The 22,667-nt window shown below is 41.3% G+C and overlaps 2 protein-coding genes across 4 annotated transcripts in view; both read right to left on the reverse strand.

Moving 5' to 3' along the window:
- Positions 1-12,011, reverse strand: part of tbl3 (transducin beta like 3) — a 33,319-nt gene extending 21,308 nt beyond the window's left edge. For both annotated transcript variants that reach the window (XM_063191691.1, XM_063191682.1), the window contains exons 1-15: positions 11,856-12,011; positions 11,664-11,715; positions 11,450-11,545; positions 11,307-11,354; positions 10,749-10,890; positions 10,227-10,311; positions 9,537-9,707; positions 8,709-8,784; positions 7,817-7,913; positions 7,356-7,564; positions 6,258-6,399; positions 5,320-5,378; positions 4,796-4,902; positions 3,167-3,302; positions 2,197-2,427 (exon numbers count right to left, since the gene is read on the reverse strand). In XM_063191691.1, the coding sequence (XP_063047761.1) occupies positions 2,197-2,427; positions 3,167-3,302; positions 4,796-4,902; positions 5,320-5,378; positions 6,258-6,399; positions 7,356-7,564; positions 7,817-7,913; positions 8,709-8,784; positions 9,537-9,707; positions 10,227-10,311; positions 10,749-10,890; positions 11,307-11,354; positions 11,450-11,545; positions 11,664-11,715; positions 11,856-11,884 (1,680 nt within the window). In that variant the 5' untranslated portion in view covers positions 11,885-12,011. The remainder of the gene's footprint in view (positions 1-2,196; positions 2,428-3,166; positions 3,303-4,795; positions 4,903-5,319; positions 5,379-6,257; positions 6,400-7,355; positions 7,565-7,816; positions 7,914-8,708; positions 8,785-9,536; positions 9,708-10,226; positions 10,312-10,748; positions 10,891-11,306; positions 11,355-11,449; positions 11,546-11,663; positions 11,716-11,855) is intronic.
- Positions 12,012-12,729: 718 nt separating this feature from the next.
- LOC134463568 (mucin-5AC-like) lies at positions 12,730-22,214 on the reverse strand. 2 transcript variants are annotated; one of them, XM_063216741.1, is made up of 3 exons: positions 21,614-22,214; positions 21,417-21,490; positions 12,730-13,716 (listed from the first exon to the last, which is right to left on the reverse strand). In XM_063216741.1, exons 1-3 carry the CDS (start codon positions 21,615-21,617, stop codon positions 13,153-13,155), a joined length of 642 nt encoding a protein of 213 aa, XP_063072811.1. In that variant the 5' UTR covers positions 21,618-22,214; the 3' UTR covers positions 12,730-13,152. The 2 variants fall into 2 exon arrangements, with proteins under 2 accessions (XP_063072811.1, XP_063072820.1); XM_063216750.1 differs by lacking the exons at positions 21,417-21,490; positions 21,614-22,214 and adding exons at positions 16,179-16,252; positions 16,378-16,497.
- Between the last annotated feature and the right edge of the window lie 453 nt (positions 22,215-22,667).

Raw genomic sequence — 22,667 nt, forward strand, 5'->3', positions numbered from 1 at the left:
GCAGTTGTCCTGATCGTATGCATCTTGAGATACACAGTCGCAATTGCAAGACAATCTAAATTGTTTGAAAGCCCGGTCACCTCTCACAAGTGCATCGCATAGCCTAGTCATGCATTTCTACTAATTTCACACATTGTAGACTGCCCATGGAAAAGAGAGAAACTGTCACGGCAGCGCGATTTGCTCTTGAACACGCCCTCACCTCCACATTAGGTGCGCGTTTCCCTTCCACAAGAAGAACTTAATAATTTTGAAGTGAAATGTTAAGCAAAAAAGGTAAAATCTAGTCATCCTTGGTTAGGTTACATAAAACATGAAGTTAGTCAGATGGGATTCATCATTCTTCATCCTAAAATTTATTAGAATGCAGGAAATTGCATCTAAAAAACACATTTTTTTTCTGGGAGAGGACTCCCAGAGCCTCCGCCGACCACAGCACCCCCTGGTCAAAATGAGTTCCTGCGTTCCTGGGTTTGGGAGCAATATAAAAAAAACTTCAGAGAAGGGACAGTTGGGATGAGTTTACTAACACTCCCCAGGCTTTGTTTTACAGTTGTAATGAGTTAGGTGACAGGCCTTCATTGACACAGCAGAGGAGACATCGGGCTGCATATAGAAATGAATGTGTAATGAATGTGAATATAGACATAAATGTGTAATATGTTGTTCAGCCCTTTTAATGGAAGGAATTTTGAAAAACTGGCCCTGTGACCAGCACCCCTCATGTAGAATGTGTACGCCTATGTGTGTGGGGGAAAAGGCATAGCCTACCCTCTTAGACCCTTTTTGTCTATGCGTTACACACAGTGATCTTAAATTCTTATCTCTGCTCCTATTTTGTTTTATTATTGTTTTCATTATATAGACCCCTGCATGAGGGACAAATGAAACTGTGTTGTAAACAGAAATGATTCACTGTACTGCATTTTTTGACAATGACAATGTACTACTATTATACATGTCATGGGTAAAATGGGTAGCCTTATTTCTCAAAATATAAATGGCTGAAATGTTGGCCCAGGCCTATAGTTTCTCCATGCGCCAATGTCATACTGTACTCATTGTTTTGCCGTTTTGCATTCACGCTGTGTGAATACAATAAAGGCCCGCGTGAGAAGACCCACCCCGGAAAAAAAATCCCTGCTACCCCCATAGTTTCCAAAATTTCTGTGGGAAACACTGGTAAATGATCCATTAGTCACGCTCCATAAGAGTAAGCACTGCAGGATGTGGCAGTGGCTTTTGACATCTCGCCTCAGTCATCAGAGGCAATTACTGGAAGACCATTCAGCAGTGGAATTTCAGGTAGGATGAATCATATTGCCCAGAACGCAAGAATAAGGATGCTTATCTGATATGAGCAAATAATAAGTAAGTGTAAGCAAATAACAAAGTTTGTGCAAAATGAACTCAGGGTTTCCCACACTACAGGCAGCCACCTTCACAACAAACAAATGCCGTCCACCTTGACTAGGTGATCTGAAACCCAGCCTAGACGCAAGATGCTTGGAGGCAAAAGAGGCCTTTTAAACAATACAAAAAGTTTCAGGTAATACAACCAAGAAGCGGCAGCAATAAAAAGACGTGCAGGACTTGTCCTTTGCGTCAGCCTCAAGCTTTAGGACGAGGCTTTCACAAGCCTAACGGCTCATCACTGGGCGCCGCGTGCAATAAACTACATTTGCTGCTGCTAGGGGCACCTAGGCTAGGGCGTTTATCTGTTTCATCCAAGGCGGACAAACTGGATCTACAAAGAAAAAATCCTGCCAGATTTTCCTTCTCCCTGCCAGCAGAGGTGATTGAAGTAATAAGCCAATCAACATTCCTGAAGGGGTGTGGCAATTAGGATCGCCAGGGTCACTGAATTAGCAGGAACAAATATAGCTGAAGTCCTGCCGGCCCCTGATCTTAACCATCAATCAATCAGATTTTATTTAGCACAAAATGGGCCAACTACATCAAAAGTGCTTTCATGGCCCTGCCGTGGCCTAACGGTAGGTTACTAGGTTACTATGCTGACAACCCGGGATTGCTTACGGGCCGGCTCATTTGCCTCTCCTTCACAGTCTCTCTCCCCCTACTCATTTCCTGTCTCTCCTCCACTGTCCTGTCAAAATAAAGGCAAAAAAGCCCTAAAAAACTATTAAAAGTGCTTTCATTCACACATCTACAAGTATACATTCACACACCGCTCACCTTGAGGCAGCTGAAGTCCTGCAGGCCCCAGACCTTGATGGTGCCGTCTGCGGAGGAGGTGGCCAGCACCTGGTCCATGGGGGAGAACTGGACGCACCAGACGCCCCTCTTGTGGCCCCGGAACACCCCCAGCAGGGAGAGCTCCGGCAGGGCCCACAGCTTGGCCGTGCGGTCCTGGGAGCCGGACGCCAGCAGCTTGTCGTTCGGGGAGATGCACACACTGTTCACATCCTGGAGAGAGGGGGTGGATAGGGGGCGAGGCAAGGGATCAGACAGGTGGGAATTTCTTGGTTATAATTTGTCGCTTTATGATATTTTTGTCCATAATTTGGTGGGTTTCTTTAGGACTCTAAGTTTAGAATTTGCGGTCGTATAGCTATGCTTGCTGCTTCATTTCTGCTAATAAATATAACTGTTGGGGTTGGGAGGTTTTAATGGGGAGTAATCGAATACATTGATTAATTGCACAGTCGGTTTTCCTACCGTCACTTATTCTGATTCGACATCATTACATTGACTTTACCACACAGTATAGCACATTAACAAAACATTTCACAAGACTCCCACTCAGCAGCCGCAACAGTATAACTCATGTGACGCGCAGCCGCCTTCAGGTGACACCAGCAATTCTGCACACTGAGCAAAAGCACAAGGTCAAAAGGGTAACATACGTGGGAAAAAAATGAAGGCAGTTAATAGTCAGTGTGCAGACTTTCACGTATTTACCTTGCCTACAGTCCATTTCCATTTCCGTGATATTTTTCCCTGTGACGTTACAACTCGCCAGACAGGTTTGAAGTAGAATAGCTATTCCACAACACGTAGGCCGGAAGCGGCATGGAAGACAGTCTAAATTTAGACTGGTGATTCATGACTACTACCGCATAGTTTTAGGTAACAAACAACTCAATCATGCTCATTTGACTAGCGGACTATCTATCCAGCCTTTTCTTCCCTAGGGCAGGTATACCTTGTCATGTGCTTTCTCTGTGACCTGTGCGCTGAGGCGAGCAGGCTCCGAGTCGGCTGAGGGGAGGGTTTCCGGCAGATCCCACAGCTTCAGCGTGCTGTCCTGACTGCCAGAGACCAGGAAGGCCTTCTTCAGCCTGGAATAATGAGGGGACAATATTCATCAATATTATTACTCAAAAAATAAACACACGGATCAAGTGTTGTTTCTATTGTACCGGTTTAATATTGTAATGCTTTAATAACATCATTAACCCATTTCTACGAGTTTCTGACCCCACACACACACACACACACAATATTCAGAACATGTTCATGGCAGTATCATATTGGTCTTCCACCGGAGAAATCTCATGAATACGATGGTAGTAGTGATATTGGTTATGCTTAATATGACATCTAATAAATTAGTGTATTCATTGCAGCCCTCTGCTTTCGACGAAACCTGAATTCTCGTGTCCACATCAAATAAGTCAGAGGAACAAGCCTTGTCATCGTAAGCTTTGTGCTTACTACAACCCACGCACTGATGAAGGCTTGATAGCCGAAACGTGTTTGCTTTTGGACATGGTGGTAATCTATAAATACATAATGAGACTTAGTTTGTGAGTGCGGATTTTTCTTCTTTCAGTTGCTTACTACAACCTTCATTGTGTGTACGACAAGCATCAATAACATCTTGATCTCCAATATCATGTGATGTAATCCTTCAAACAATACAATTCATGTGGCAACACTCAAGGCTCCCAATCGAATCTCACGCACATCCAGTGACTGGTTTCGGGTGCAGGTTAAAAAAAAGTTAATCCATAGGTAATGAAGAAAACCACACCAATTAACTCCCATTTAAGCACTTTTTTTGTCTGAGGAAGGGCCAGGTTGGCCCGAAATGTCACGCAATAAAATGGGTTAAATGGGAATTCATCTATGTGCGGTTTTCTTCATTACCTATGGCAACACTCAAAGCTGAAACTGATCCGGGGTCAGTTAAGCTGTGCTGAGTCCAGGGTTCCCACTCTAATTCAGATATGAAATTCCATGATTTTCCATGACTTTCCAGCCCCCAAAAACAGAATTTCCATGACCACTTCTGTAAAAAAAAAAAATGACATTCAAACGTTTTAAAAAGTGTAAAAACTGAAGATTATCTTCACCCCTCGAGACGACGCAGAGCCACCGCCAGAGTTCAGTGGGGTCATTGCCTTCTAGAATGTTGCACATTACAGTGCGAAACCAAACCGTCTGTGGCGAAGCGTTGTAGTATAATCAGTAAGAAACAATGTTATACACCAAACAAAAAGGTTTTTGCTTCTAAACAGCTGTAAAGAAAATGCCATGATTGTGCATTCAAAATTGTCAAATTCCATGACTTTCCATGACTGGAAAAACGTTCATGAAATTCCATGATATTCCATGACCGGTGGGAACCCTGTGAGTCACACTGCGTCTGCACTAACTGCACTGTCCCTGGCCCTACCGTGGCACTAATGGTAGGGCACTGGGCTGCTATGCCAGCGACCCCGGTTCGATTCTGGACCAGGGCCTTTGGCGAACCTTCCACACCTCTTTCTCCCACTCAATTCCCATCATAAATAAACTACTAAAAGACCAAAAACAAACTGCACTGTACCTGGAGCAGCAGATGGAGCCCACTGCGTCCGAATGGCCGCTGCCCTGGGCCACACAGTGCACCACTCCGGTCTCCGGCTCCATCTTCCACACCCTCACCGTTTTGTCCTGAAATCAGATTTGGGATTTAAAAGAGATGCACATTGGTGTATTTTATACTTAATACTTTACTGACGTTTTCAGGGCAGCCGGTGCAGAGTGCAGTTCCTGCACCAATAGCATTCAGAAAGGTAAGGTAAATTTGGGCACGGGCATGCTTCTCTGTGGGCCTGAACACGCATTAAAAGAACATGTTACTCATGGTGACAAACAGAAATGACACGCGTCTCAAAGAATGCACAAAAGAAACTAGAGATGACCATTGTGAAGTTTGACAACATTGAATCATGTGACTGCGGCCTGTGGCATTACTTCAAACTGTGACAATAAAACAAAAGAAACATAAAACTGGTGATGCACGGTGACTTGAGAGAGAAATTGTATACTGATTGGTGCTTCACTAAAACGGATTTATTGAGGCCTCACCTTTGCGCAGCTGACAAAGAGTAAGCCTCTTCTGAACACATCCAGGGACAAAATAGTGTCTGTGAAAAAACACAAGGCAAAAAAAAACACATTCAAACCTTCTCTTCATTTACACTATTCACTGATGCACCTGCTGTATGTGGCTATTAGAGCGATGACAGAGCACAAAAAACACAACATGACATGGATCAGCCAGTATTTGGAAGAAGAAACCAACGGACACTAGAGGTTTCGAGGTGCAGGTAGCAGGTAAAGTTCACTTTCAGAGAGGAAGAGAAGAGGAAGAGAGAAAGGCCACACTGGCCGAAACGTTGTTTCTGTAAATAAAATTCAGCACGATGGACAAGAGTGTGCGGTATCTTCCTCTCTGAAAATGGATCAGTCAGTACCATCAGTTTAAAATATCTGTCCCTGTGATTAATAGCCAAACAAATATCCGTTGGAAGAAGAGATTACTCTACAGTCAGTTTTGACCCAAACCTCAATTCCCCATAGCCTAGTCAAGTTGCTGATAGGATTTTTTTTCACCTGGAAAGCATTAAACCCGTCTCTCCAAAACCCATTACTTCACCTCAAATGGAGGTGCTGCCCCCTCGTGGTGACTACACAAACATGTCCAAAGAGTTCAGTTGTCAACAATTAGACTTCTTTGGGAGCTCGAAGCCGTTTTGTCTAGCCGACTTCTTCATCTTAAAAACATTTTGGTTCTCTTCTTATCACCGCCAAGCAGATGTTAAGTCTCCAAAAAGAGCCCCAGTTGCTTACAACTAATATGTGCTATAAAAAAGATCTGAATGAATGGGATTTTTGTACGTTTCCATTTACTGCTAGTTCAGCAGCTATAGCTAAATCATGGCCAACACAAATGGAAAAAAGAAAATTCAATGACAAATGAACGAATGATTGGGACTCTTCACTCTTCCAAATACAGTACTGACCTGTGTGTCCATAGAGGATTTGGCAGCTGCTGGTGGCCAGATCAAAGACCTTCAGCTGAGAACTGTTGGTGGCCACCACAATGTGGCTGTCCTCTTTGCCCAGGAACTTCACATCCAGAATGTCGTCATTGTACCCTACAAACTAGGAACAAGAAATGAATATGCAATATTAAATTAAAACTCTACTTCCTGCCAGGACCGTATGAAGCCAATGTGTCTTGTGGTGGCCCCTAACTAGTCAAAAATGCTTGGTGCCCCTGGCCTTTATGGATAATCAGGAGCATGCTACCTGCAAGGGAACATGGACATAAGACAGTGGAGCTGAACTGTCAAAGGAAAACAACCTTGGCTTGAGAAAGGAAAAGTCTGCTCTGCACTTCTAAAAGGCAACAGGTGGGCTCATGAGCGTGAGCTAGTTTGGTGAATTGACTGGTGAATACATGGTTGGACACAATCTGAGTTTTCCCATCTCTGCTTGCTTACTATGCAGTCTTGCAACACAATACTCACAAATGAAAAGGGTTCATTACATACATCTCTGAAAGGCCTAGTTCGGGGGCAGTCGTGGCTCAGTGGTTAGAGCACTGGGTTGGCAACCTAAGGGTTCCCGGTTCGATGTCCGATCGAACCATGGCTGAAGTGCCCTTCAGCAAGGCACGTAACCCCCACACTGCTCCCCGGGCGCCGCTCAGCAGGCAGCCCACTGCTACGGACTAGTGTGTGTACTTCAATTTGATTCACAAGTCCAAATGGGATTAAGTCCAGAGACAGAATTTCCCCTGGGGGACCAAAAATTGGCTCCAATTGGCTTCGTTATAGTTCTATACTACCTTTATTGCTCAGTTTACAGCGCTTAACTGAAAAACACGTAAAAATTAACACATAAAAATTAATCTGAGGAAAAAGAGGGCTGGAGGGCTATGGTGGTCAAGTTGTAAACATCTGGTGAATTCAAGGTGGCCTTTGGCTGTCAAAGGATGTCAAAAAATAGGCTGCATGCCAAGGCACTGTTCTAACAGTTTGGACAAGTGCCTTGGCATCCAGCCTGTTTGTTTTGTTCTATTTATTCTACTTTACACATGTGTGCAGTGGTCTTGCCTGCTGCTGGGTGGTGAGCTGTGGCAAGCGGTAGAGCAGGATGTTGTGTTCTGCGGTGACGGTGGCCAGGCCTCCGTGGAGGGGCATGGGCAGGCAGTAGGTGATGCTGCGCGGGTGCCCGTCCTCGTCAGCGCCACCCTCACCACAGGCAACCAGGGCCTGGCTGTACACACACTTGGACGTGCTGGCCTCCCACACTCGCAACACACCTTTTCATAAAGAAGGGCAGGGGTAGAGAGGACTGCGTATATTAGGAAAGGACTCCAAGGCATAGACAAACCAAATCCAACGTAAAGGAGTACTCATGTATGTACAAACACTCATTAAAAAAAGAACATAATAAATAGTAAATCTTAAAGTGAAGACATCCTCAAAGATATGTACAAGGTCAAATTTAATGAAAGACTCCATGAAAGAAAGACCGAAAATATTTTTTTTCCCTTAGGATCTTATTCATGTACCTTTACTGCCAGCTGTTATGAAGTGCATTCCTTTGTTCTTCACTCCCAGGTCGGAGTAATCCTCTCCCTCTGGCAGCAGAACCACCCCTTCCACCGTCTGCACAACAACACAGCCACAGTCTTAGACTTATTGGCCATTACACTTGCATGAAACGGAAATGGAAATGTCTCTTTATAAAAAGCCATTTATAATGAATTAAAGGATAAGGTTAAAAATAGGATAAAAATGATAGAATAAAGAAACATAACTCTGTTCATTTCACTCACATATCAAAACCATTTAAAAGCTACCAAACTACTGTACTGCGAAAAGACTGTTTAAGATGCACACAGAGCTTATCTACAGTGCGTTACTTAAGCCTAGGCAGTTCTTTATTGAGAATGGTCACAGCTGATGGGGGAAAAGACCGCTTGTAATCATGTCTTTAGTTATTACCATTATTTAAATGAGGTTATTACATATACAGTATGTGGTAATGGCTAGGAATTAGTTTTAATCGCCTTTAGTGAAAAATAATCTGTCACTTTATTGTCTCGGTCATGCCATCTACTGTAAATACAAAGAGAGTAGAGGTGTGTGGCATTCTAAACATTTGGTGGAATCGCAACAATAAAATGCAGAACAGGCTCAATCAATGCACATGGTGTGCCACAGAAAATAGAGGGGTCATTCTTGCTGCGTATTTTGATTAGAGACAAAGCGAAGTGATAGTGGATAGATACAATGTTCAATGTACATTGTGCAATCGTGAAGTATGCATATGCATGGAGTATGGCTTGGGTTTGGGACCAGATGGTACGTTTGGACACCTTGACCTTTGCTTCACTTGGAAAATCACTCCTTTATCATTTGGCGTGACACCTAGATCTGCTTAATAAAAACTGTCTTTACCTCGTAAACAGGTACAGTCCTCTTCGCCTTCTTCTTCTCCAGATCCCATACTGTGCAGATCTTATCCCTTCCAGAGCTGCAAAAACACACAGTGCAGAATGAGAATCGGAAATATTCACCTTGTCATCAACATGGATTTCAGAGACTTTTGGTGCACTACCACGATTGCAGAAGAGGCGTGACACTCGGCACACAAGAACTGCATCCATACACAAACACGGCCTCTTTCCAAATCATGTATTATTCCTTTTCCTGTTTAGTTTTGTATTGCTCCTTGTATACAACCCCTCCCCTTGCTTTTACACCTGAACACTTAAAACATATCACATATAGAGGGCATATACACTGTATTCAAAATTGTACTGTACATTATACAGTATGGGCTAATCCTGTGATTCTCAAACTGTGGTCTGGGGCCCACTGGGGGGCCCTGAAATAGTTTTCTAAAAATCAAAATAATATTTGTGTGTGTTGCAGTCATTTTTTGTTGTTATTGTTGTTGTATTGTTTACTGGGTCAGAGGTAGGTCCCGAACATTTGTGAAAATTGAAAGTGTACCCCAAGTTGGAAAAGGTTGGGAACTCTTGCTCTAACCTACAACCATCAGCATCATTTCATCAGCATTGGGCCAATGCAGTGTGATTATGGTGATACCTGACTAGAGTGTGTCTGTCAAGGGAGAATGGCAGGGGGGTGACAATGACTAGCGTGTCTATCGGGGGCAGGGAGTTGCCAAGGAGGTGACTATGGTGGTGGTGGTACCCGTCACCTGACTAGGGCATGTTCGTCGGGGGGGGGATGCCAGGGAGGTGATTATGATGGTGGTACCTGACTAGAGTGAGTCCGTCGGGGGAGAAGGCCAGGGAGGTGACGGCGCTGAAGTGGCTCTCCAGGACACACAGGACCTTGCTGGTGCGCAGGTCCCAGATGCGGATCACACAGTCTGCTGACGAGGAGAAGAGCTGCAGGAGACTGATGTCTGGGTGGAACTCCACCAGGCTGTGAATGAATAAACAAACACACACACACACACACACACACACACACACACACGCACGCACGTACACACACACAATCAAAGAAAAGTTCAACAAAAAATATGCAGCACCATATACAGCTTAATCAGAATCCAAAATGGATAAAACTACACTTGAATAGAAGTAAAAGCCCAACTAAGGAAATCCAACTCCCATTGTCATTGCGAGTAATACAGCGGGACAGTACCATGCTCAGGGTACCTCAGTCAAGGAGGAGGATGGGGGAGAGCACTGGCTAATTACTCCCCCCACCAACCTGGCGGGTCGGGAGTCCAACGGCAACCTTTGGGCTACAAGTATGGCGCCCTAACCGCTTCCCCAGGACTGCCCTTATATAACTCTGTATCTACAATCTTTGTATTCTCCATTATGCTCGTAAACATGCACAGTTGGTGCAGTACAGTAGTGCACTTTGTAAATGGAGTCCCTTTACCAGTTACATGTTTCACCCAAATATTACATCTGAAGAAAAAATACTTACTGTACGACTCCAGAGGAGCCCTTGAGGTTGTGTGTGCAGTACTGTTTCACCACGTCCCACAGCTTAATGGTGCCGTCGCAACCACCTGAAGAAGCACAACAACACAATGCTTTACTTACAGCAAGAAGCACAAAGTTCACATTACCAGTCTTTACTTGCTGCAAGGGAAGCTGTGGGAGAGTGCACATGAGACTGTCATCATCAATGAACAGGAACAAACTCTTCAAAAACATAATCTTTGAAGTACTGTATAAAATAATAGTACCGTACGGTTAAGTGATATGGTAATATGGTAATGAATGTGTTCAGTGGTGGTAGAATTACACGCAGGGCCCCAGGGCAAAACACTGAAAGGGCCCCTCAGAAAATGGCCAACAAATGTCCTAATAGGGCCCCCACCTCCAATACAGGTGGACCCTGGGCCCTGGGGCAAATGCCCTGCTTTCCCCCACCCCCCATACTGCCGCCCCTGTATGCGTTGCAAGGTAAGTGATACGAGTGTAGACATGAGGCGAGTGTCACCTGTGGCAAGGAGTGTGGATGTGCAGTCGAAGGCCATGCTGGCCACGGGGACGTTGTGGATGGCCCTCCAGGAGCGCGTGCACTGGCCCTGCTTCCAGTCCCACTGCTTCAGCAGCAGGGCCCGGCTGGCCGTCACGAGCATCTGCAAAGCAGAGACAGGATTACAGTCACACCACCTCACCTTACCTTACACTGGCAACCATATAGGGTGCATATGAAGACTGTCATTGCAAAATGATATCCATTTTGGACATTTTTTTGGGAGAATGACCTTTTTGTATTGGACATTGTACTAAGTTGCATTGCAAAATGCATTTTATATTGTGTGTTCACAAAATAGTTTTGGCAAGAATTCCCACATAGATGGAGGGACGTCAGACGCCTGCACTGTCATTTCCAATAATAAAATGTGAAGGATGAAAGTTAAAAAATGGCATTTAAGATATTTTGCAACAAAACTCCTCATATGATATATGGTAGCATCATTAAGGCAGGAATACAAATACAACAGGAGCAATACCCCGCTACAGAGCTGCTGTGAAGTGAGACCTCTCTTACCTCGTCATCTGGACTCAAGGCAAATGAGGTAATGTCCTCTTGGTCATCCTGTGAAAGTAATGCGGCACAAATGTCACAATGTGGGTTGAAATGCTGCCTTGCAGTGTTGTCCCATACCTTTTAATACATGAAGATACACTGACCTGTTCAATGGAGTGAACAATTTTCCCAGTTACAATCTGCAGTACATTGATGCGCGTCCCACATGTGCAGAATATGTGTTTCTCATCTTTGCTGATCTGTAATAAGGTAATCAGGATGCACAAAAACAATTAGGTTGGACCTCACCTGGACCAAACCACTCACCCATGTTAACTAAATTGGTCTTCAATACACAAGCATAAAGCTTCGTTTTACCTGTACTTTTCCTCCTTTGTAGAATGGCTCGATTTTGCTTGACACTGCAAAGCTATGGGTGTAAATAACAACATGCAATTGAAGCAAATTAACATAGAAATGCAGCAATTTCACTCTCGATATTGTAGCTCGTTGCTATCTAAAGGAGAGCTTAGGCAGATTGATAAACAGCGAAGTGGGAAAAACACTTACTTTGTTTTAAACTGCAGAGTGTTCGCCATCGTCCGTGTACCCGCGTGTAAGATATATTCACAAACTATTGCCAATCAAAAAGCAGACGTTATGAGAAAGGATATTCATTCATCCAACTTTACTGTCACACGCATCCAACATGTGTCTACATGAGTGGTAAACTGTCGCATGTATTACACGTCATGAGAGACTTGGCTACATGCACACCGTGGGAGGGCGCTGTTGCACTACAAACCACGGTCATGCCAAACTTGCTCATGAAGTTTACACAGCCAGCTGTGAATTCAATGGGCCTTCATCACAGACCTAGAGCATAGAGGATTCCTCTATGCCTAGAGTAAACTTTATTCTAGGTCTGTGGCCTACTGCTCATGTTAGTGCAGGCCAAGACAATGGCTTTGCATTTCAGTTTGCAGATACATGCATATTCAGGTTAATTAAATAATATTTAAAATTAATTAATTATACATTAAAATGTATTTGCATAAGCATGGTCTATTTATCTTAATAATTAGTTATAATTATAATAATTAGTAATAGAGAAGAGAAGTGAAGCTTTAGGTTATTAAAGCAAGAACATATTCATTAAAGACTTCTTCCTCATGTCTCAGAGCAACTTAAAGTGGACTGATTTTTTGTAAACTTTTTTTTAATGTTAACCTCTACACTAGTTGAAAAGAATAACACGGAAAAATGAGGGTATAAGAGCAATAATTCAATGACGCCATTGCATAAGAATTAATGTGTGTCAAATGTATTACTTACCATCTGACATTTCCCCACAGATTTGTCACCAGAAAGTATTTTTTTCATTTTTATTTTTAAACTTACAACACAATAAACATAAAAATGAGATCAAAGGCATGCTGCTTTATCAGACCTTATCAGAGATTCATAACTTTGGTTTGCTTGACCTTGTAGCTCTTGTTTATCATCAGGAAGTGATGTTGTATCCCACAACCAACACGTTTCATGGCAAGTTTTACTTCACACTGCCCTGTGACACTTAAGTTACACATTGAAGAGGGGGACAATTCTTGTGAAAGCCTACAAAAAAGAACTTTAGTGTTAAATATTGAAACTATAAATGTAACAGTAGGCCTAGTAACCAGTGATGAGAGTAGAGTAGAGTAGATTGTCACATACAATGCTCCAACCAACCTACATTACAGCTTGTAGTAAAATGACTGGTAGAACTCCACAACGTGCAAAAAGGATTAACAAAAATATTAACTTAAAAATTCACATATTAAATGAGATGCATTTGATGCAGTACATACAAGGCAGGGTGGGATGCTCAGGGCAATATCACCTTAATAAGGCAGAAGGGAATCAGACTGAGCCAGAATGAGAGACACAGAGCCAGAGTGTTCCCCTGTCCAGAGGCTGTGGTGGCCACTGTCATCTGCACTGCCTGCGTGACGTGTGCTGTGGTGGTGGTGGTGGGTGCAACAGTTGATGTGCATTTAGCAGGAGGGTGAAGTGTAGGTTTAGCAGAGGTGGCTTTAGATGTGGTTACTACAGGGGTACGTTCAGTGGACGCGGGTGCAGAAGTTGGTAGAGTGGTGGGTTGAGCAGTACGCATTCCAGTAGTAGTCACAGCGGTTGGTTGAGTAGAGGGTAGGACAGAATCAGTAGAAGCTGATTCAGTAGAAGCTGGCACAGAGGTAAGTTCAGTAGCTGGTTCAGTAGAGGGCAGTGCAGTGGATTCAGGGGATTTAGTGGATTCAGGGGTGGGTTGAGAAGCAGCAGGTCCAGTGTGATCTGTGGTGGCAGCCTCAGTGGTAGCTGAAGAGGTGGGGGAATCCGTAGTGGTGTTTGAGGCTCTTATGGACCGTACAGGAGCAGATATGTAAATCACCTGTAAGATAATTACATTCATTTGAAAGATTATAAAGGCATTATATTTTATAATATGTGCCCAATCCAAGTGCCTTGAATGACAATATTGCACAGATGTGTTAAAGTGTTAAAGTGATATTGTGCCATTTTTGGAAATCAGTTCATTTTACACCTCCCCTTGAGTTAAATGATTGAGGTGTACCCGGTACCTTTCTCCTGTAATTTCAGCCATTCACTGAGTATGGCAATTCTACTTTCAAGCAAGCAATTAACATTGAATCATATGAGGCCAGCTAACAGTTATGATTCAATGTCAATTGCTAGCTTGGAGGTTAAGTTTGCACTGCCAGACTCAGAGAACGACTGCAAATACAGAAGAAAGGTACAACTCAATCATTTAACTCAAGGGGAGGTGTAAAATGAACTTGTATCCAAAAATAGCACAATATCACTTTAAGGACAAATGTTAATGCCAAGAATATTTTTTAAGTATGTGAAGTAATTGTGTAATAAGTGGGTTTAATACTGTATATGAATTCAGGGAACCCTTTAAAGTTGGAAGATGAACAAATGCCTTGTAAATATGAATATACACAATGGTTGTAAAATATAGGAGTGATTCTCTAATTCGCCTACACTTTTAAGTCCGTGGATTTTATTTGGCAATTCCACTATCTATTAACTGCATCCAATGATGTTTTGGACATTAGAAAACATTTATCTTTCATATAATACAGAAAGTGTAGACATAGCATTATTTCCCTCAGCAAGAATGAATATTTAATACTGGTTTTGGGCGTTTTCATGCCGTCCTGTTTTCCAAATGTCAGATTCAGTCTTCATATTAGCATGTAAAGAAACTTTTTTTGCCCAAGACGATTGCAAATGTTGATTCACAGTAATCATCACAATATGACAAAACTGTCAGAAAGACCACTGTCCTTTCCATTATACATGAAATTTGCCATTTTGTGTTTGTCCACGAAAACTGTGTTAACGGTGTCACGGTCTGAAACCTCCTCCATAAATCAGTAATGGTTTGGTCTAAGGCTATACGAATAACATCACGTGATGTCATAACCTCTTTGGCAGGATACGGGAAGACTTTTTGGTAAATATTGAGCTCCATCCTTCCATAATTTAATCCATTCTTTTTCATGTTCTCATAGCGGGAAAATTGCCTGTCAACGGTGTTATCAACATATTCATAAGAATCTGAATTAGAAATCACATGTAGAAAAACACAGATAAAGCATACAGATACATTAATTGATTAAGGTGTTGTGGTGGAACTTCTGAGGTCCTCAGTTAGCACAACACCATAAAAATGGCTGAAATGTCAACGGTGTTACCGTCAATGGTGTTACAATTAAGTATGACAGTCAGGGTTGCCAGATGAGGCTGATGATTTCCAGCCCAAAAAGTGATCAAAAACCAGCCCAATTCTATTAATTTATATGGCAGTGGGAAGGTTTTTCTGATAGATGCCATTTTTACCCGCACCCGGCCATCCTAAGCAGCCCAATTGGGCGGGAACCAGCCCAATCTGGCAACACTGATGACAGTTGAGGAGGAGTATGTTTTTGCCAATTTATATCCATACTGACAGACAAACAAACTAAATAATTTGTGGTCTAGGGAGATGGGTTTGTCTGCTCTTTTTTTTTCGCCTAAAAAAGTGCCGACTTGTTCCCCTGCACTGTTGACCGTAACACCGTTGAGTAACACCGTTGACTGTTTTGAAAGTGTTTTTGCGCTATTGATCCCTTATGTGTTGGAAAAATCCTATGAACATACACTAGGAATTATCTCTGGAGAAGGAAGTCTTGTGTAAGGAGGGTGACTATATTCAAATCAGACGTTACAGGGATTTATGATGAAAAATGTGTCAGTCTGTATCACAGTGACTCATAAAATCCTACTTATGAAGCTCAACAATCACATTTTCTATATCAGTTGCACAGATTAAATACAACATTACTGCTAAGGGACATACGCACTTTCAAACATATATTGTTTCAACTCTGTAGTATTTTTATATATGTTTGAAATGACATAGTATTTGTCCATAACACTGTTGACAAAATAATTAAGCAAATGTTCGCTTTCATTAGAGTATTTATCAAATGATTTAAGATTAAGCTTGGCAATTTGTTTGTTTGAAAACTTAAATACACTATGTAAACATCTAGGTCATTTAGTTGAAAAAAAATACTGATAAATGACATTTTGCTTTTGCCAAAAGCGTAGGGGAATCGTAGAATCGCTCATAAGACTTTTTGATACAACTTCTTTACAGTTGAAAATGCCCTTAAAGTTATGTGTGAATGTGAAAAGTAGCCTTCTGCACTTTACAACCCTAGTGAACAGAATAAGCACATACAAGAACTGAGATGAAGCCTTGACACTAACTAACCAAGTTAAGAACCATGTAATAAAGTAAAAGAACTGGTGTACATAAATAACATGAATGAGCCATACCTTGAAGCAAAGTGTTTGTGTCTGAAGAAGCATGATTGTTAGAAGAACTCCTCCAGTAAACGTCCTCAATAAATCTGCAAAAATAAAATTAAAAATCACTACAGTATTATACAGTATATCTGTATATGAATATGCAAGTCATTTTTTGGTCAAAGTCAGTAAAATATCAATTAATAAGCCAATAATAGTGCGTACATACCCATAATTATGAGTAAATGTCAGCCCAACTATGGTTGCCTTTTGAGCGAATGAGGCATTTCATTGACAAAATTCCATAGACAGTGTCTTCATTAAAAACTAGGAATTAAAGTTAATGCCTTCCAGCTGTGAAGAGGAGTATGAACAAGATTTAAAACGGCACTCAACATTACAGATTATTTTTTCAATATTGCATGTTTTGACAATTCTGCAATTTTTGACTTTTGGCCAATTGAGCCCCCCCTGGCTGCTGCCATATCTAGCCTGTGCATTAATCTGGCCCTGGTTGTGTCTCTCTGTTTTGCCTCCATGAGTCAGTGGTCCCAGATATACATTGATGTGAAAATAACGACTGATAGATATCTGCACTGCTGTTGACATTCGTCACTGTCATTATCATGAATGTCAATAGCCTATTTGATTTTCAGGTGGCTTTTAAAATACATATTACATTTTAACACTGGCACTGCACACTATATGTGAATGACTTGGTCTTGCAGACTGTGTGATTTTTGATTAGCCAATAGAAACCTTTTCAGTCTCCATACCTTGGTTAATTCCATTCAGCATTTCTTAATGCATTGTGCATGAGGCACTGCATATTTTCATTTTGGACATGTGTGCTGTGCTAAGGCTTTGACAAACATGCTCATGAAGTCTAGCTATAAGTCTACACAGCCAGTTGTGAATTCAAATAGGCCTACATTCTGCTCATGTCAGGGCAGGCCAAGACAATGGCTTTGCATTTCAGTTTGCAGTCACATGCATATTTACGTGAAAAGGTCAATGAAAATGCAAATGAAAATGTAAATATTTATTTGCATAAACATGGTCTATTTTAATAATTGGCAATTTAGTAATTGAGTAGAGAAGTGATTCTTTAGGCTACTCTGGCACAAAAAAGCACATTCATTAAATACATTCATTAAAGCCCCCATGTCTCAGAGCAACTTTAAGTGGGACGATAGAACTTTTCAAAATGTTGACCGCCATTTTAGTTGAAGAGTAACTTACACATGTATCCTTGCCCCATATAATTGGGGCAAAATTTATAAGAGCAATAATTGAATGACCCAATTGCAGGGGTGGAAAGCTTTTATGAGTACTTTGTACTTGTTAAGTGGTTTTAAAAAGTAATACTTTTACTTGTACTTGAGTACATCTTGACCCAAGTACTTTACTCAAATACACTGGAACCTGGCCTGAGTAGAGAGTGAAAAAAATGGACAAAAAGCCATGCAAAATAAAGCCACAATCTGCCGGAAATTAACGATTATGCAGGATGGCACACAGCATTTCCACTATTGAACTGTCTTGGATCAGTGCATTGGATGATGGCTGGTGCAAAGAAAGAGATAGAGGTTATGGAGGACGATATTCAAGAAAAAGAAACATTAAATTATCGAGAGGAAAGCTAATTAAAAGTAACTTTTACTCAAATTACATTTTTAACTGGAGTACTTTTTACTTTTACTTGAGTAGGATTTAGGCAACGTAAAGATACTTTTACTTGAGTACACATTTTCTGTACTCTTTCCACCTCATAATAATAAGAATTATTGATTGCCAAAGTTATTACCTACTATTTGACATTTCCCCACAGATTTGCCACTAGCATGTAGCTTATTTTATTTTTGCTTTTCAAAACTTAATAAAAAAAAGAGGAGATCAAAGGCATGCTGCTTTATCAGACAAGACATTCATTTATTATTTTGGCTTGACCTTTAGCTGTCGTCTATCATCAGGAAGTGATGTATCCCACAACCATCACGTTTCATAGCAGGTTTGCATACTTCACATTGCCCTTTGACACTTTGGATACACATTGGAGAGGGGACTAATTCTTGTGAAATACACATAGCCTATAAAAGAACAAAACAAACTTCAGTGTTGAACATTGAAAACATAGGACTAAATGTAACAGTAGGCCTAGTTAGCAGTGATGAGATGCGTGTCATTTCAGGCAGTACAAGGCAGAGTGGGTTGCTCAGGGCAATATCACCTTAATAAGGCAGAAGGGAATCAGACTGAGCCAGAATGAGAGACACAGAGCCAGAGTGTTCCCCTGTCCAGACGCTGTGGTGGCTACTGTCATCTGCACTGCCTGCGTGACATGTGTGGTGGTGACATGTTTGGTGCTGGTGGGTGCAACAGTTGATTGGGCATTTAGTAGTAGTAGTAGTAGTAGTAGTAGTAGTAGCAGTAGTAGTAGAGTAACTTTAGTAGTGACGTGTAGGCGTCAGTGACGAGTAACTTTAGGAGAGTGACGTGTAGTATGTTTAGTAGGATAGTGACGAGTAACTTTAGTAGGATAGTGACGTGTAGGTTTAGTAGGAGAGTGACGAGTAACTTTAGTAGGATAGTGACGTGTAGGTTTAGTAGGAGAGTGACGAGTAACTTTAGTAGGATAGTGTGGACGTGTAGGTTTAGTAGGAGAGTGTGGACGTGTAGGTTTAGCAGAGGTGGCTTTAGTTGTGGTTAGGGCAGGGGCACGTTCAGTGGACGCTGGAGCAGAGATTGGTTGAGTAATGGGTTGAGCAGTAGGCATTCCAGTGGTTTCAGTGGTGGGTTGAGCAGTAGGCATTTCAGTGGTAGCTACAGAGGTGGGTTGAGCAGTAGGCATTTCAGTGGTAGCTTCAGTGGTTGGTAGAGTAGTGGGTTGAGCAGTAGAAATTTCAGTAGTAGTCACAGTGGTTGGTTCAGGGGTGGGTTGAGTAGAGGGTGGAACAGCAGCTAGTTCAATAGAAGATTGGTCAGTAGAAGCTGTTTCAGTGGAGGCTGGCACAGAGGTAAGTTCAGTAGAAGCTGTTTCAGTAGAGGGCAGGGCAGTGGTGGGTTCAGTAGACGTTGGTTCAGTAGAGGGCAGGGCAGTGGTGGGTTCAGTAGAGGGCAGGGCAGTGGTGGGTTCAGTAGACGTTGGTTCAGTAGAGGGCAGGGCAGTGGTGGGTTCAGTAGACGTTGGTTCAGTAGAGGGCAGGGCAGTGGTGGGTTCAGTAGATTCAGGGGTGGGTTGAGAAGCAGCAGGTCCAGTGTGATCTGTGGTGGCAGCCTCAGTGGTAGCTGAAGAGGTGGGGGAATCCGTAGTGGTGTTTGAAGCTCTTATGGACCGTACAGGAGCAGATATGTAAATAACCTATAAGGTAATTACATTCATTTAAAAGATTATGCTGCTGTTGTATTTTTTACACTGGGTGCCCACAATCCAAGTGCATGGAATGACAATATTGCACTGGTAGTGTTAAGGACAAATGTTAATGCAGAGAATGTTTTTTTAAAGAATGTGAAGTAAATATGTGTAGTAAGTGAGTTTAAAACTGTACATGAATTCAGAGAACCTTTCAAAGTTGGAAGATGAACAAATGCCCTTTTCTGACATTGCAAACATGAATATACATATTTACAGTTTTTCTCGATTGGTTTGGCTAATTTCTTGAAACCGAGATGACATTTCTATAAATTTTGGGTAATTTGGCTAAACATTCTTACACTTCTGCACAACAGTTCAGATAACTAACAAAATGTCATATACCTCCCAAAACAGCTCATTCTTGCATCAGCACTAAACCTTCTCCCACATAAATAGTCAGTACCATAAAAATGGCATATATCCTTCTCAATTGGTTTGGCTCATTTGCATTCATTTAGTCATTCTGTCAAAATAAACTGGATGGTTCAGCATAACGCCATGGATCCTCATCACTTGCTCATATCGCTCCAAAAACAGTTTACGCGTCTGTCGAAACTAAATTCCTTCCACAGAATGCTGTTTGAAAAAATTTCAAGAAATTAGCCAACAGAGGAAACTGTAGTATACACGGTTGTAAAATTATTTTCTACAAACTAGTAAAGTTTAACAATATCATCTGGCCTGTTGAACAGTGTCATGAATTTACTGTTTACAGTAAAGAAATTCTTAAAATATTATGTCCTTGACTGTTTTGACAATTGTGTAGACTACTTGCATATGATGACACACAATTAAATCAGTCTGACGTTTTGGTGAGGGCAACCATTGGACTGAGAATTGTCTAATTCGTTTAGATAAGACAGGTCAATTTATTTGGAAAATGTGCTAAATGTATGCTCAATGTGTCAACTGTAGGGTAGGCTACTTGTACATAGCCATCTGCAGAGATGTACTAAACATTTGAGACATGTACAAAGCATTTGAAATTTGATGAAAGCAATGAAAAATGCCATTCTGTTGTGGGAAACTGAAAGTTGATTTGGAGATTTGTCCGTGTTGTTTTGAGAATGTCATCTCAGTTTTGAGAAATTAGCCAAACCAATCGAGAAAAACTGTGAATGTACTTAATGAATCATGCATCGATTGTGAAATATTGACTTTTTGATACAACTTTTTTTTTTTTACAGTTGAAAAAGTCATAACAGTTATGTGTTCTGCCAAAAGTAACCTACTGCACTTGGCAACGCCAGTGAACAGAATAAGCACATGCGAGAAGAACTCAGTTCAGCTCAGTTCAGTAGCTTTACTTGTCCCATTATGGACAATTGTTGTGCAGCAGTAGTACACCTCACACACACACACATACTTCACCCATAAAAATATTAAAAACACAAGAAACACAAAAGTTTTAGGAATAATAATAGAATTATAAAAGCATGGTGGAGAAATAAATAAATAAGTGCAGCACTAAGAATACATAAAAGTTCATAAGCGCGCTACACATGACTACCGGTATCTGCATTTTGTAGTTGAGTTGAACAGCTGAACAGCTGTGGGTACGAAAGAGTTCTTGTATCTGTGGGTTCGTGCCAGTGGATATTTAAGGCGGGAACCAGAGGGCAAAAACTGGAATTCACTATTAAGGGGATGAGTATAATTTTCCAAGATTGATTCGGCCTTCTTCATTACCTGCTCTTCATACAATACAGTCTTATTTTTCTGCTGAACGGCGGTGATTTTACGGCATACCTTGATACTCAGATGAAGTCTTGACACTGACTAACCACGTCAGGATCCATGTAATAAAGTAAAAGAACTGGTATACACAAAGAAAAACCTTGTTTGAGCCATACCTTGAAGCAAAGGGTTTGGGTCTGAAGAAGCATGATTGTTAGAAAAACTCCTCCAGTAAACGTCCACAAGAAATCTGCAAAAGAAGATAAGTTACATTACTATAATAGGCTATTGGGTGTATAAATATGAAAGTCATTTCAAAAAGAAGTCTGTCAGTAAAATATCAATTAATACGCCAATAATAGTGCGTACATACCCATAATTATGAGTAATTGTCGGTCCACCTATGGTTGTCCTTTGAGGAGATGAGGGAGGTAAACCATTCCCAGACAGAATGTCCATGACAAACGGGAACTTTTGGTACTAGGTTTTCTTTTACGCAATATGTCTTGTGACCCATTTTGCCTAAATAGCTAAAGCACATGCACATGAAGTAAGAATCCATCTCTTTTTAATTGTCTTGTCATTAATGGATTAAAATTGTTGCACAAAAATATAGTTCACTGTTTAAATCAGCTTTGTTTGCTTGAATACCCCTTGTGTGATGTTAAGATTTGTTAATATTGAATTTTAACCCACATGGCATGTTTATACTTATATCTTCTATACTACATGCAACATGATCTGTTATGAATGGACAGAATATTTGTGTGCTTGTCTCTGTTTTGCCCCCATAAGTCAGTAGTCCCAGATATACTTTGATGTGGAAATAAACGCTGGGTGACTGATAAATACCTGCGCTGCTGTTAACATTTTGTCACTGTCAATATTTGATTTTCAGATGGCTTTTAAAACACCCATTACATTTTAACACTGACACTGCACACTATATGTGATAATGTGAATGAGTTGGTCTTGCTTGCAGACTGTGCTTTATTGATTAGAGCCTATAGGAACTCAATATTCATACTTTGGTTAACTCCATTCGGAATGTCTAAATGCATTGTGCATGAATGAGGGATTGCATATTTTCATTTTGGACATTTAATTCTCTTCAATGTGTCCTTCACGCACACACACACACATGTATGATTCTCTTCTCCACTAGGTTGGGTTTTTGTTTTGTCCCACCCCCCTCCCCCTTTTGGAGCTCTTGGGAGTTTTCTCTTTTATTTTCTCCATACTTATTTGCTTACTTCACTTGTCTCCTTTCCTGTTATCACTTTCTATGGATAGGCCCTATATAAAAAAAGAAAATGACTGCAAGTTGAAAGCAAAGTGAACAGAAGAAAACTATGCTGATGTTGAATAAACTTGCAATAAAGTTAAAAAATGTGTGTCCTTTATGTGGACACTATCTAAGTGAAAGG

Source organism: Engraulis encrasicolus, chromosome 2 (genome assembly GCF_034702125.1).
Source record: "Engraulis encrasicolus isolate BLACKSEA-1 chromosome 2, IST_EnEncr_1.0, whole genome shotgun sequence".
NCBI lineage: Eukaryota > Metazoa > Chordata > Actinopteri > Clupeiformes > Engraulidae > Engraulis > Engraulis encrasicolus.